The 14,934-nt window shown below is 56.5% G+C and overlaps 1 protein-coding gene across 4 annotated transcripts; it reads right to left on the bottom strand.

Moving 5' to 3' along the window:
• Positions 1-656: 656 nt before the first annotated feature.
• ANKRD13D (ankyrin repeat domain 13D) lies at positions 657-12,796 on the bottom strand. 4 transcript variants are annotated; one of them, XM_032641026.1, is made up of 15 exons: positions 12,367-12,796; positions 11,658-11,793; positions 11,412-11,536; positions 10,495-10,540; positions 10,269-10,412; positions 9,829-10,018; positions 4,100-4,166; positions 3,619-3,700; positions 3,336-3,397; positions 3,098-3,228; positions 1,994-2,151; positions 1,788-1,904; positions 1,539-1,702; positions 1,371-1,459; positions 657-1,091 (listed from the first exon to the last, which is right to left on the bottom strand). In XM_032641026.1, the coding sequence occupies exons 1-15, from the start codon at positions 12,454-12,456 to the stop codon at positions 815-817; spliced, it is 1,878 nt and encodes a 625-aa protein (XP_032496917.1). In that variant the 5' UTR covers positions 12,457-12,796; the 3' UTR covers positions 657-814. The 4 variants fall into 4 exon arrangements, with proteins under 4 accessions (XP_032496917.1, XP_032496918.1, XP_032496920.1 ...); XM_032641027.1 differs by having other exon boundaries at positions 1,371-1,405; XM_032641029.1 differs by having other exon boundaries at positions 657-1,013; positions 1,371-1,405; positions 12,367-12,793.
• Between the last annotated feature and the right edge of the window lie 2,138 nt (positions 12,797-14,934).

Raw genomic sequence — 14,934 nt, 5'->3', positions numbered from 1 at the left:
GGGTCTTAAGTGGGGAGCACCCCCAAACTTCTTTCTCCTTGCCGGTTGGCCCTGGCGCTTCCACTCAGCATGAATCACTGAGAGACACTCGAAGCTTCAGGGGCTACCAGGGTGGGTTTAGAACTAACCCCTGAGGCTCACAGCAGGTCCTCAGGGCCACCTCGGAGGTGAGCAGGGCAGGGCTGAGCAGGTTCACAGCAGCGTCAGAGGGAAGTGACTTGTCTAATGTCACTGCAGTAGAACCTGCCGGAGTCAGGTCAGGAACCCAGGCCTGGGGCGCAGGGCCTCCTCTGACCCGACAGAGTCCGGAGAACCAGCCTCTCCCCGTCCCTGACACAAGCAGGGGTGGGTTCCCGGAAAGCCTGACTGTGTGGCCGGAAGAACCGGGGTCTCCAGTAGGTGGGATAGGGCTCGGGGGAACTGACGTTCACGGAGCACCTACTAGGGCACCTGACACCTGTCGGCTCATTTTACCCTCCCAGAAGCCCTGGGGGTGGGAGGCAGTCTCATTTACAGCTGAGGACACTGAGGCTCAGAGGGGCTAAGGGGACCACGGTCAGGATTCAAACCCAAGTCTAAGGCCATTGCCCACAGTGTCTCCCCTCGGTGCCCCCCCAGCACTCCCCCCCCAGCCCCCCCAATGAGCGGAGCAAGCCTGCTGCTGAGGGTCTCTTTATTTCCATCTCAGTCTCCAATGCACACCCAGCCGCAGGGCTCCAGGCCCCAAGCCCAGCAGCAGCAGAGTGTCTATAAATAAATAAGTTACAAAAGTGGGGGGCGGTGCAGCCCCGGGCAGCCCTCCTGAGGGCGGGGCTCAGAGCTCCGTGAGCGAGCGCTGTAGGGTCCGCTGTAGGTCCTCCTCCTCCCGCCGCCCCCGCCGCTCCCACTCCGCCTGCTCCCGCGCAGACAGCTCCAGGGCCAGGCGAAGCTGCTCCTCAAAGCTCGGGGGCGCCCTGAGAGGGGCCCCCGGACCCTCAGGCTCTGTGGACATCTGCAGGCTTTCCTGGAGGGCCCTTCCAGGCGAGGCATGAGAGGGGAGAGCAGACCCGTGAGCGCTAAGGCTGGGGAGGAGGCCCAGGGCTGGGACGTGGCTGCAGAGGCCGAAGATAAGGACAGGGAGGCTGGGACCCGAGGACCGGAGACAAGAGACAAGGCCGGGCCCCGTCTCCCCATCCCTCGTGCCGCCCTCGCTGGTGGGCAGCACGGAAGATGGAGGGTGGCCTCAAAGAGGGTGTGGGGTCCTGGGGCCAGCACCTCCCTGCTACTTGACCCCACCAGCCAAGAACCCCCCCCCCCCTCCCCCGGCCGGCAGGGTCCTCGAGGCAGGGCGGGGCTGAGACATGGACCTGGCAGGTCCCGGAGGGCCTCACCGCTCCAGCTGAAGCTGCTCCTCGTAAGCCGTGACCTGGGGAAGGTGGGCACCAGGCCGGGTGTTGGTCAGGGCTTCCCAGACAGTCACCTGCAGCAGCCAGAGCCCGGAGCTGTCACCTCTGCCACCCCTGCCCACGCCCGGGGCCCAGCTCCTGCCCGCACCCCACCTGCTCCGCCTCCGTGCCCGCCTCCAGCAGGCTCTGCTGGATGGCAAACTGCAGCAGGTCGTCGTCCTCGTCGCGAAGGGGCTCGCTGCGCTCTGCGCCCAGCACGCTGTACCCGTCGGGCACCTCAAACACGGCGGGGTCCACCTCACAGGGGAAGGGGCTCGCTGGGTGCGGCAGAGGGGTCGTGCTCAGCCCCTGGTGCGCAGAGACCAGCAAACCTCACGGCCCCGCGCCTGCCCACAGCGGTACCTGAAGCTGCGATGGCAGAGCCGGGCGCTGGCACCCACACCGAGCTCAGGGGCTCGTCACAGCCACACAGGTTGCCGAAGGTGATGCGGGCGTTGAGCACGTGGAAAAGGGGGATCTCTGTGAGGAGATGTCGAGCCTGAGCCAGCCCTGCAGCCCGTGCCCACCCCACTCCGGGGGCCCTCCTGCTGCCCGGCCCACCCTCTCACCAATCTTGACCGGGAAGCCGGGCGGGAGGCGCAGGGTGATGAAGTCGCGCAGCTTGGCAAAGTGAGCGTTGCTGATGGCCATCAGGTCGATGATGGGCATCACCTGGTCACCCAGGGAGAGCGGGTGCTCCTCGCTCAGCCACAGTGTTGCCTTGAACCTGCCCGGCCAACCGCAGGACGTGGGTCAAGGAACCTCTGGTGGCCCCTCTGCTAAGGCGCACCTACTCTGGACATCTGCCTCTAGTGCTCTCCACCTGGCCTGGGGGACCCTCTTCTCTGCTCAGCCGCTCCTGCCTGCCTCCCCCGGGAGCTCATGTCCTGGCCCTACAGCCTGAGCTGCCCCCCGGCCCTGGGCTCAGGCTGGGCCCCGGGCGCTCTGTGCCAGCTCAGCTCTCCTGGATGAGGAGGGCAGGGCTGAGCTTCTGGCGTCAGTCCCGCCTCGTCCACAGCCCTGCCCTCCTCCTCGGCCCACAGCCAGCCAGCACGTCGCACTTCACCGTACTCTGGGGTCCCGCACAGCCCGACAGTTCGGGACCGCACTGCTGGGGTTGCATCCCAACCCCCGCTGCTGCGTGGCTGAGGGACTCCACGTGAGATTCCTGGCACAGTGCTGGGCCCACCAGACGTGCTAAAAGTCACGGCTCATCAGAGCCTCACAGCACCCCTGTGAACAGGTGGCCAAAGGCAACTGTTCTCATTTTACTGAGGGGGAGGATAGACTCTCAGAGGGGAAGGTGATTCCTTGGGCCACGAAGCCAGGAGGTGTTAGAGCCGCGTGCCCTTCCTGTCTGCCACAAGCTGGCCCCCAGCAGGTGCTCGTTCAGTTGAACAGAAAACCATACATGGGTGGTGCTGCCCATTCATTCGTTCACCAAGAAGAGCGACCGGTCCTCTGAGCCAAGCCCCAAGCTGGGTGCCAAGGACCATGGCTAAAGCAGACCTGGCCCCGGCCCCCAGGGAGTGAAGTCGAGAAGGCAGCCAGCTGGGTGAGTGAGTCCCCCACTCCAGGGGGCCCTGTGTGTGACAGGGTCTGCAAGGGCTCGGGGGCACCAGGCAGGGTCCCCTGTCCCAGAGGGAAGCCCCCCGCCAGCCCCCAGACCTCACCTCTGTACTTTGCTGGACATCTCAATGGGGCGGCCGATGTTCCTCGACTCCAGGCTGAAGTTGGGGTCAAAGTACTCGTCGGGGGAAATGGCGGTAGGGTTTGTGGGGCTGGCTGCCTGCTGCACAGGAGCCTGGGTGGCCCCGGGACCAGGCTTAGCGCTGGGGAGGCGCCGGCCCGGCCCCGCCCAGTGGGCCCTGCCAGTCGGCCGCCAGCCCCCGCCCCCCAGTCCCGGCTCACCCCATTGTGGGAGGAGTGCTGCTGGGCCATCCCAAGGAAGGACTGGAATGGAGTCTTCCCCCCTAAGGAGAAGGGGTGGAGCCCATGAGGGGACCTGGGGCCACTGCCCCCAGACTGCCCACACCTAGCCTCCACCCTGGGAGCCTCCCCTGTGGTGGAAGGCAGAGCAGACGGGAACGGGGAAGCCTTCCAGCTGGTCCCAGATACTCTGGCCCTGACCCCAGATCAGGGTGACCACCCCGTACGGTGTGACTGGGCAGCAGGCAGGCGCACCTGGGTTTACCTTTGCTCCTCGACTTGTCCTGATCGGAGAGGTGCTCCGTGCGTGTGCGTGTCACCAGCTCCACATTGGTGGCGCTGTACACCTGGGGAGCAGGGGGGACACAGGGGGAGCTGGGGGCTCAGAGCCTGCTGCCCACACTCAGCCTCACCAGCACAGGACCCAAGTCCTCCTGTCCCCAGGGACAGATAGGATCTCACTCCCCACAGTGGAGGGGGTGGGGTCTGAACCCCGGGAAGTCACTAATGAGGGTAAAATGCTCCTGGCTTCATCTCGGTGATCCGGGTAGGGGCCCGTGCTGTGGGTAACCCCTGCGTGCTCAGCAGGGGCTGGGCACTCGGGCCCCGCTGAGTTCCCATGGCCACACAGGGCATCTGGAGCCCACGGGCTGCTGGGTCTCCCTCCACACAGGGTGGATGTGGAGAAGGGGCAGATTTCCTGGGCCTCGTCTCCTACCCCAGCTCCCACCACTAGCCTCTCCTGCCTTGGCCTCGTAGCCGCTAACGGTTTCCATCTTCTCAGACCGCCAGCCCCAGATACCACATTTGTTCCTGAAACAGACCAAACAGGAGCTCATGAGGACCCACACCCCCCCAACTCTGGCCAAAGTCGTCCCTTCCAAAGACCCCCTCCAATTTGCCTTCCTGCTGTGAAACACACAGGGGCCTTGAGGAGGCTGCCTGGACAGCTGGGGACAAATGAACAGAAGACTGAGGACTAGAAAGTACTGGGGAATTATTAATTTTTGCTAGGTGTGATAATGGCATTGGGGCTTGGTTTAAAAACATCCTTATCTGTTAGAGTCACATGCAGAAGCATTTACTGTTGAAATGATACGACATCTGGGACGTGCTTTAAAATAGCTGGGGGAAAAAGAAAACAGGAAAAAAGTGAGGAAGGGTAGATTCAACAAGATGGGCAAAATGTTGGGAACTCCCTGGCGGTCGAGTGGTGAGAACTCGGCGGTTTCACTGCTGAGGTCCTGGGTTCGATCCCTGGTTGGGGAACTAAGATCCCACAAGCCGTGCGGCGTGGCCAAAAAAAATTTTTAAAAAAAGATTGGCAAGATGTTGATAAATGCTGACGTTGGGTGATGAGAACATCACACTAGCCTCTCTTCTTTCATATGTGCTTGAAATTTTCCATAATAAAAATTTAAAAATAAAGGTATGTCTGATTCAACAATAATAGTTGGAGACTTCAGTACCCCACTTTCAATAATGGATAGAACAAGCAGACAGAAGATCAACAAGGAAACAGAAGACCTGAACACGCTACGAACTAGACTTGATAGATATCCTTAGATCACTCCACCCAACAACAGAATACATATTCTGCTCAAGGGCATGTGAAACATTCTTCAGGACAGACCGTAGGCTCGGCCATAAAAGAGGCCTCAATACAACTGAAAGGACAGAAATCATACACAGGATGTTCTCCAATCACAACTGAATGAGGGCTTCCCTGGTGGTGCAGTGGTTGGGAATCCGCCTGCCACTGCAGGGCACACGGGTTCAAGCCCTGGTCCGGGAGGATCCCACGTGCCGCAGAGCCATCTGGACCCGCGAGCCACAACTACTGAGCCCACAGGCCACAACTACCGAGGCCTGCGCACCTGGAGCCTGTGCTCAGCAACAAGAGAAGCCACCGCAACGAGAAGCCCACTTACTGCAGTGAGGAGCGGCCCCTGCTCACCACAACTAGAGAGGGCCCGAGCGCAGCAGCAAAGAGGCAACGTGGCTAAAAATAAATAAATAAAATAAATAAATAACAACAACAACAAGAAAGCAACCTTAATTAAAAATAAAAAACTGGGCTTCCCTGGTGGCGCAGTGGTTGAGAGTCCACCTGCCGATGCAGGGGACACGGGTTCGTGCCCCGGTCCGGGAGGATCCCACATGCCACAGAGCGGCTGGGCCCGTGAGCCGCTGAGCCTGCGCATCCGGAGCCTGTGCTCCGCAACGGAAGAGGCCACAACAGTGAGAGGCCCGCGTACCGCAAAAAAATTTTAAAAAGACAACAACAAAAAAACTGAATGAAATCAGAATCAGTAACAGAAAAAAGATGACTTGGGAAATTCATGAATATGGGAAGAGTAAACAACATTCTCCTAAATAACCAATGGAACAAAGAATAAATCAAAAGCAAAATCAGAAAATACTTTGAGATGAATGGAAACGAAGATACAACATACCAAAACTTACGGGACACAACTAAAGCAATGCTTAGAGGGAAACTTATAGCTGTAAATAAGTATATTAAGAAAGAAGAAAGATCTTATATCAATAAGCTAACCTTCCATATTAAGACACTGGGAAAAGAGCAAACTAAACCCACAGCAAGCAGAAGGAAGGCAATAATAAATATTAGAGTGAAAATTAATGAAATGGAGAATAGAAAAACAATAGAGAAAATCAATTCAACCAAAAGCTGGTTCTTTCAAAAGATCAGTGGAATTGATAAAGAGGGAAGACTCAAACTACCAGAATCAGAAATGAAAGAGGGGGCATTATTACTGACATTACAGAAATAAAAAGGATTATAAATAAAAGAATATGATGAACAATTGTACCCCAACAAACCAGATAATTTAGATGAAGTAAAGAAATCCTAGAGAGACATAAACTACCAATACTAACTCAAGAAGAAGTAGATAATCTAACAGACTTGTAACAAGTAATGGGACTGAAGCAGTAAAAACAAAAACAAACCAAAAAGTACCCACAAAGAAAAGCCCAGGCCCAGATGGCTTCACCAAAGAACCCCACCGAACTTTTACAGAAGAATTAATACCAGTTATTCACAAACTCTTGCAAAAAATAGACAAGGAGGTGACACTGCCTAACTCATTCAATGAGGCATTGCCCAGATACTAAAACCAGGCAAAGACATTACAAGAAAACGATAAACCATTACCTCTTAGGAATACGGACACAAAATAGTAGCCGACCAAATCTAGCAACATATGAAAAGAATGATACACCACGACAAAGTGAAATTTATCCCAGGGATACGGGGTTGGTTCAACATCTGAAAATTAACTGATAGCAACACATATCAATAGAATAAAAATAAAAGTCACGTGATCATATCGATAGACACAGAAAAAGCATTTGACAAAACCCAAACCCTTTCACGATAAAGACACTCAACAAACTAGGAACAGAAGGCAACTTCCTCGGCCTGATAAAGCATACCCACAACTAATGTCACACTTAATGATGAAAGGCTGAATGCCTTCCCCCTTGTTTCTTTATCAGAAACAAGATAAAGATGTCTGTTCCTGCCACTCCTATTCAACATTCTACTGGAGGTTCCAGACAAAGCATTTAGACAAAAAAAAAGGAAATAAAAGGCATTCGGATTAGAAAGGAAGAAGTAAAACTATTAACAGATGACACGATCTTACGTATAAAAAATATACGAGGAATCCACTAAAAACCCATTAGACCTAAAAAATGAGTTTGACAAGATTGCAGGATGTAAGATCAATATATAAAAATCAATTGTATTTTCATAGATTTGCAATGAACAGTTCAAAAATGTAATCAAGAAAACAATGCAATTTATAAGAGCATCAAAAAGAATAAAATACTTAGAATAAATGTATTTACTGTAAGTGTAAAACTTATACTCTGAAAACTACGAAACATCATTGAAAAAAAATTAAAGACCTGAAACGGAAAAATATCCAACGTTCATGGCAGAAGACTTAACATCATTAAAATGGCAACACTCCCCAAACTGTGTTACAGATTCCACACAAACACTATCAGAATCCCACCTGAATTCTTTGTAGAAATTGACAAGCTGAATCTGGAATTCATATGCAATTTCAAGGGACCCACCCAGAATACGTAAAATAATCCTGAGAAAGAAGAACAAAGTCGGAAGACTTATACTTTCCAATTTCAAAAACTTACGACAAAGCAACATGTGATTAAGACCGTGCACAAAGAGAGTCATACAGACCAGTGGAATAGAACTGAGAGCCTAGAAATAAACCCATACATCTCTGGTCAACTGGTTTTTCCACAAGGGTGCCAAGACAATTCAATGGGAGTTAACAGTCTTTTTAACAAACGGTGCTGGAACGAGTGGATAGTCACATGCAAAAGAATGAAGCTGAATCCTTACCTCCCACCATATACAAATATTAACTCAAAATAAATCAAAGAGCTAACTGTAAGAACTAAAACTACAAAACTTTCAGAACAAAACACAGGGGAAAATCTTCATGACTTTGGATTTGGCAAAGGATCGTTAGATATGACACTAAAAGCACGAGAAACAAAAGGAAAAATAGATAAACTGGACTTCATGAAAATTAAAAACTTTTGTGCTTCAAAGGACACCATCAAGAAAATGAAAAGACAACCCACAGAATGGGAGGAAATATTTGCAAATCGCGTAGCTGATAAGGGATTTCTACCTAAGAACATACAAAGAACTCTTGTAACTCAATAATAAAAAGATAACCCAATTTTTAAAATGGGCAAAGGGGGACTTCCCTGATGGCGCAGTGGTTGGGAATCCACCTGCCAATGTCGGGGACACGGGTTCAATCCCTGGTCCGCGAGGATCCCACATGCCGTGGAGCAGCTTATCCCGCGCGCCACAACTACTGAGCCTGTGCTCTGGAGCCGGCGAGCTGCGACTACTGGGCCTGCGGGCCACGACTACTGGGCCTGCGGGCCACGGCCCTCAGCGTGCACCTAGAGCCCGTGCTCCGCAATAAGAGAAGCCGCCGCAATGAGAAGCCCATGCGCCGCGGTGAAGAGTGGCCCCCGCCCGCCGCGGCTGGAGGGGGCCCACGCGCGGCAACAAAGACCCAATGCAGCCAAATTAATTAATTTTTGAAAAAGATAAAACGGGCAAAGAATCTGAATAGACACTTCTCCAAAGAAGATATACAAACGGCCAATAAGCACATGAAAAGATGCTCAACATCATTAGTCATTAAGGAAATGTAAATCAAAACCACAATGAATACCACTTCACACCTGCTAGGATGGTTATAACACCAAAATAAATAAATAAATGAGCGGTAAGTGTTGGTGAAGATGTGGAGAAATTAGAACCCTCATATACCGCCGACGGGAATGTAAAATGCGGCAGCTCCTTTGGTAAATAGTCTGGCAGCTCTTCAAACAATTAAACATCTGTGTTTAATTACCACATGTCACCGCAGGACCTAGCAATTCCACTCGCAAGTAAATACCCAAGAGAAAGAAAATGTATGTCCACACTAAAACTTGTACCCTAATGCTCAGAGCAGCATTCTTCATAGTCAAATAGTCAACAGTCAAAAGGAAAGAATCCTTATGTCCGTCAATGGACGAATGAATAACAAAATGTGGTACAGTCGTGCAGAGGACCTGGCCGTAAAAGGGAATGCAGCAGTTACATGCTACAACTTGGCTGAACCTTGAAAACATGACGCTCAGCAAAGGAGGCCAGTCACAAAAGACCACACACATTGTATTATTCTATTCATATAAAAATCCAAAACAGGAAAACCTATAGAGACAGAAAGTAGATTAGCTGGGGGGGAGGGGATTGTTGGTTGTTAAAGGCAGTTGATTGGGAGTTGATGGTTAAAGGGTACAGGGTTTCTTTCTGAGGTGACGGAAATGTTCTAAAATTGGACGGTGGTACCGGTTACGTATCTGTGAAGATACTGAAAACCACTGAATTGCATACTTTGAATAGGTGAATGGTACAGTGTACAAAATTATATCTCAAGAAAGCTGTTTTTTGAAAAAAAGTGTTTCTGAAGTCTGTTATTGGAACTGGGGCACATGTTGCCAGAGAAATAACACCCTGCCGGAAGGGTGGGCTCCTAGGCTACCCACAAAGGACTCTGGCCCAGACACAGCTGCACCGCTGAGAAGCCGACCTTGCTGCAGACAGCTGCCCTGCACGGCAGCCTCAATCCTTGTTTTTATGGGAAACACGTGAGGTCAGAAGTCAGGAAACTGGGGACTCCCTGACCCAGCCTCCTCCCAGGGAGACAGCTGCCAGTACAGACAGGCGTGCAGGAGGTGGAAGGTGCCACAGGACCCAGGACCAGCAGGTGGTCCAGAAGGGACACCGGGTCTGCAGGGACCCCCCTCCCCCTCCCGAGCAGCCTCTGCGAGGGGCTCAGCCTCCCAGAAGCCTGAACTAGAGGCTCGAGAGCACTACCCACGGTGTGGCCAGGGCCCAACGCACCTCTCGAAGGCCACATTGCGAGTGTCCAGGTGGGTGGAGACGATGGGAGAGGTGAGGCGACTGGCCACATGCTCCTCACTGGGCCGCATGGTGGCCAGCAGCGCTTCAGGCTCGTGCAGCGTGAGCCCCAGTGTCTCCGTGTGCACCAACTGCCGGTCGTGGTCAACTTCCATCACCAAGGCTCCCGCCTCTGCCAGCCGGCGTGGGGGTGTGAGGGGGACGAATAAGTGCCAGGACCAGACAGTGGCCAGAGGGCTATCGTGCTGCCCTCAGCCACCTCCTGCCACGGGGTGTGGCCGCGGCCTCTGGACGCCCTCCACCCCCGCCTCCATTTACACATCTGGAGACAGAGACAGAGGACCGCACTGTCCTCACGAGCCACGGGAGAGCCTGGGGGCCCTGGTCTGCTGCGTGCCTGCGGGGAGCCCCCCAGAGCTCACCCTGGCCCTTGAAGATGAAGCTCCTCCGGCCGCGTTGCCAGGTCATGTGCTCAAAGCCCAGGAGGCTGGTGTCCACCCGCAGGTTCTCACCCCGCTTCCACACGCGATACACGTCACTCGGGCACATCTTGGACACGAGGGGCACTGCAGGAGGCACAGAGGTCACCAAGGTTCTTTCCCAACGGCCCCAGCCCAGGCCCCTGAGAGCCAAGAGGTCCCCACTCACCCCAGCTGGTGAACTCCCACTTCATCTCCACGTAGAAATCGGGGGCCTGAGATAGACCAGAGCACCGATCAGGGCCCTGCCTGCAGCAGGGCCCAGCGGGCCTGGGAAGCCCCTCGTCCACAGGCCCCCTTCTGGGAGCCCAGCCCTTCCCCAACCAGGGATCAAACCCAGCCCCCCACAGTGAAAGCACGGAGTGCCAACCAAGGAATTCCCTCAGTGAGGTGCGATGTGCCGCCGTGGTCCAGCTTTGCCCCCAACCCAGCCACACCCCACCCAGTGAAGGGTGGGCCAAGTGGGGCGTGAAAGGTCTGCAAGTCATCGGGCTATAAGCATCTGCAAGCCTGGGGCCAGGCTCAACCTGGCCACTAGCCCACTGGGGGTCCCTGGGGGAGCTTCTGCCCCCTCTGGATCCCAGAGTCCTCATCTGCAAAGGGGGCATAGTGACCCCCTGGGGCCCTGCCCCCGGGGTGGAGGGCACAAGGTAGTGTGCTCTCCCAGTGGGGGCCCCCCTACCCACCCACTGTGTGCTTTGAGAAGGGTGGACAGGAGTCCAGGCCGCATCCGCTAGGTTGGATGAAATCCTCCTTTCAGTAAATCTGCATTAACCAAGAGACCCATGATCTAAAGCTCTGCTGAGATTTCTAGCACTAGAGGACCCTCTATGCTGGCAAAAGGCTTTCTCTCCAAAGGGAGAAAAGCCTCATCCACGTGCGCCTGGCTGCCTCTCTTTCCTACATGACCCTGGGCTGGGGTCAAGAGAGAGGGACCTCACTGACAGTGTCAGGAAGGCATGCTGCACAGGCTGGGTGCCCTTCCAAGGCCAGGCCCGGCAGGGTTACCCCACATAGTCTGTCACGGTCCCCTCCATGGCGTCCCACACCCCCCCTTACTGGCCACACCTCTACGTCCTGCTGTACCTGGCGGAGTTTGTTCAGCAATTCCGGAATGCCAGCCAGCCTCTGCGTGGCCCTCTGGTAGTCCCGATACTGAAGTACCAGCTGCACCATCTCAGGGTCCCCAGTGCTGACTGCCTCCTGCAGGACTGGGGGCACTGGGCTGCTGAGGGGAGCTCTCTAGATGGCTCCAGGCCTGGCCATTCACTCCCACACACACCCCCACCCCCGCTGCCAGCCTCAGGGGAGCCCCTTTGCCCTCTGCAGTACCTGCCCAGCCCTGGCAGCTCTCTTTGCCCACGTTGGCATTGTGTCGAAGGAGGACTCTCACGGACTCCAGGTTCCCCAGGGACACGGCCAGCTCCAGGGGGGTGCGCCCCCGGGGGTCTTCCTGTTCGATGTCGTGCTGGGGGAGATGAGACACTCAGCACAGGGCAAGTAAGGAGAGGCCAAGGCAAGAAGGCCACTGGGATGAACAGGGTTGGGAGTCACTGCAGGAAATAAGGACAGCACACAGGTGGTGGAAATGGCAAAGGGTGGCCTGAGTGTCCTGTCAAAGGAGGAGAGGGGTAGGTGGGAAGGGCCTACCCACCTCTCCTGCCCTCTGCGAGGGACAGAGCTGGGGGCCCGGTGGTGGTGGGCAGGGGTGGGGGTGGGGTGGGGGGAGGGCCTGGTCTGGTAGAGGTGCAGCTGCCGATGTCAAGAGTTTGGACTGACTTGGGGACCAGGACCGGGCTGCTTTTCTCAGCCTGGCTTAGGGGTGGTGCGGCGCGAGTTCGGAGGCTGGATGCAGTATGAAGTGGGGAGACCGACAGGGCAAGGCCCAGCGCTGGGAGCCGAGGTCAGAAGCCCAAGCTCGAGGGGCAGGTGACCTCTCTTCTGGGCCGGGAAGAGGGAGCCGGGCAGGCGGCCTCCCGATGCAGACCACAGATTTGGGTGGGAGACCAGGAGGACGGCCCGGGCGCCCGATGGGCCTCACCTGGCGGCTGTGCAGCGCGGCCTCCAGTTCGCGGTACCGGTTCGCCCAGACTAGCCGATGCAGCGGGAAGGTGGGGCCCGGGCCTGCCATGCTGGGCCTCAGCGCCTCATCCCGGGCGGGCCGGCGGGCGCGGCGGGGGCGGCCCGGCTCCGCCTCGGCTTCGGGCCTGGCGCGGGCCCCTCGCCTCCCGTCCGCGCCGAGCCGAAGCAGTGCCCACCGCAGCCCCCGCGCCCCCGCGGCACTGTCGGCAGCGGCGGCGGCGCAGGCAGAGGGGAGGGCGGGTTCGGCGGGCGGGGCTGCGCCGAGGCGGGGCGGGGCGTCGGGCCTGGCGCGCCCTTGCTTCGCAGCCACGGAAACCTCAGCCCGGCCGGCGCTCGCCGGGGGCGGGCGAGGGGTGCTGCCCAGCAGCCCTGGTGACCACGTGCGCCAGTGCAGAAGCCAGGACCTGCGTCTCAGCCCGGGTCTCAGCCGGGAAGGGTCTGCGGAGGGCGTTCCGGAGGGCGGGGCCTGGATGCAGCTCCGCCAGCGCCCGGGAGGGGGCGTCTCAGACACGGCGCAGACCCATCCTGGCGGGTCCGGAAGGGGAAGGAGGGAGTCCGGAGACTGGGCGGTTCGGCGAGGGGCGGGGCCGGGGTCCCCGGGACGTGAGCGCGGGTGTGCGCGTGCGTGCTCAGCGGGCCGCGGGCCGGTGGCTCTCGGGGTATGCGCGTTTCCCCGGCAGTTCCTTGCCTGTGACCCCGTGTTCTTACCCCAGACCCCGCGGTTACCGACCAGGCCTGTGTGTGCGGGTGGGATGCGAGGTGCGGGCTTGCCTCCCCATCACCTCTGAGATGCCCCTAAATGCTGACCAGCTTAGCCTGAAGCACCTTTCTCAGGGACCTGGGCCAGTGTATGCTGGTGGCACACCACAGGCTGGACCTTGCCCTGGGGTGGGGGGTGCACTGGAGTCAGGAATGGGGGTACGGGGGGGGTGGGGGAGCAGGCCTGGCTAGCTCTAGGTCTTCTGGAGGGCTGTTCACCGTGAGTGGCTGCTTTCATCCACCGCGTACATCCCTTTTGCAGAGGCTGCACTTTGCTGCCAGTGTCAGGAGAGGAAGGAGAGTTTCGAAATCAGGGCCAGCCCCTCCACCCACACCGGAACCAGGGTGCAGGCCTCCTCCGTTGGTTGGGCTCTGGTGTCCTTACCCTGGCCTTAGCCTGGGTTTTGGTGAGGCAGTGGCCAGGCTTGGCCAAGGCTGACCTTCTGGTTTCAGTCTCCCTATTTAAAAAATGACCAGATAGTTTGATGTAGATGTTTGAGCTGCGTCTCTGGGCTGGGAGGCCCTAGTTGCCATTTTCACCCTGCCCTCTCACTGTGGCCAGGTGGCTCCTGTGCTCTCTGGGATCACTTTGCTACCCTACGCTGTGGTGTCATCAGATCATTGTAATGTCCTTGGGTCTAGGACAGCTTAAAGGCCTCTGAATGTCCAGAACTCTAAAATCAGTCCCTGCCGGCTGCCACTGCTGCACACTTCTCTAGCCTCCATCTTCCTTAAAAGGGGCTACCCTGACTCCAAGCCCTCTTCACCCCAAATCTAACGGGACTGTCTCAGGCCCAGCCTCTCCTGATTCCTGCGGCCTTGGACACAACTCCCCACCCCCACCCCCCAGCCCTTGACTCCTAATTCCACTGTCTTCTCAACCCTTTCCTGGGGCCCCTGTTGTCCCTCCCCAACTCCCAGTCTGGCTTCTCCCAGCTGAAAGCCTGTCTGTTCTCACTGTCACCCTGATGCCACCTCCAGGACCACATTTCAGCTCCCTCTGGGACACCTCTGTGCCTGATGTCCCATGCAATCCATCAGCAGTTTCCAAACCAGATGCAGCCACATTCACCCTCTTCCCTATCGGCCAGCTCTGCTCCCTGGCTGTCGTGACTCTGATAGCACGGGCCTCCTGCTGTGCCATTTTGGACTCCCACTTCTGTCTCGTCCCCAGGTCCCGCCCATTCCCACTGGGCCACGTTCTTCCCACCTGACCCCTTTGCATCTCTTCCTTTACCACCACCATCATTATGACATCTCTTCCCTGGACAGAATCAGTGGCCCTTCACCCGTCTCCCTGCCTCCTGTCCTTCACCTCCTTCCACACGTCCTGCATGTGGTAACAAGCAACTTGTTCTACAGCCAGCTCTCATCATGCAGCCCCGGTCCCGAGCCTGCAAGGACTCCCCAGAGCCTATCCAGGTTCGGGCTGCATCTCCGTTGCCATCTTCGTCGTGCAGTCACCAAGTGCCCCTGGGCTCTGGGGTGGGTTCAGCCTGCATTCAGGGCCTCCCAGGCCTGGCTCCTTCCCACAGTGCTCCTGCCGACCTGAGCCACTCCTGACTGCCGGGCCCTTCCCTGCATCGGAAATGCATCCCCACCTCCTCCACCCCAATGCTGGAGGCCCAGCTGAAAAGCCATTTCCTCAGAGACTCCGTGGAGCTGAGTCCTTGCCAGCAGAGTCCTGCACAGAGCGGGCAGCAGCAACATCACCCGTGCGGGCCTGGACGGCAGGGACTTGGGGAAAAGAAAGTTGAATAGAGCCTCT

This window comes from Phocoena sinus, chromosome 8 (genome assembly GCF_008692025.1).
Source record: "Phocoena sinus isolate mPhoSin1 chromosome 8, mPhoSin1.pri, whole genome shotgun sequence".
NCBI classification, from domain to species: domain Eukaryota; kingdom Metazoa; phylum Chordata; class Mammalia; order Artiodactyla; family Phocoenidae; genus Phocoena; species Phocoena sinus.
This window is presented reverse-complemented; position numbering and strand designations above follow the sequence as displayed.

Bases quoted from the DNA above. Each gene is read 5' to 3' on its own strand.
- ANKRD13D (XM_032641026.1), bottom strand. From the start codon at position 12,456: ATGGCAGGCCCGGGCCCCACCTTCCCGCTGCATCGGCTAGTCTGGGCG. The intron at 3,701-4,099 runs GCAGGAGAGGCT...CCTGCTCCCCAG, and splicing joins TTAGCGGCTACGAGGCCAAG to GTGTACAGCGCCACCAATGT. The intron at 1,460-1,538 runs GTGGGGTGCGGG...TGGCTGCTGCAG, and splicing joins CGGGCACGGAGGCGGAGCAG to GTGACTGTCTGGGAAGCCCT.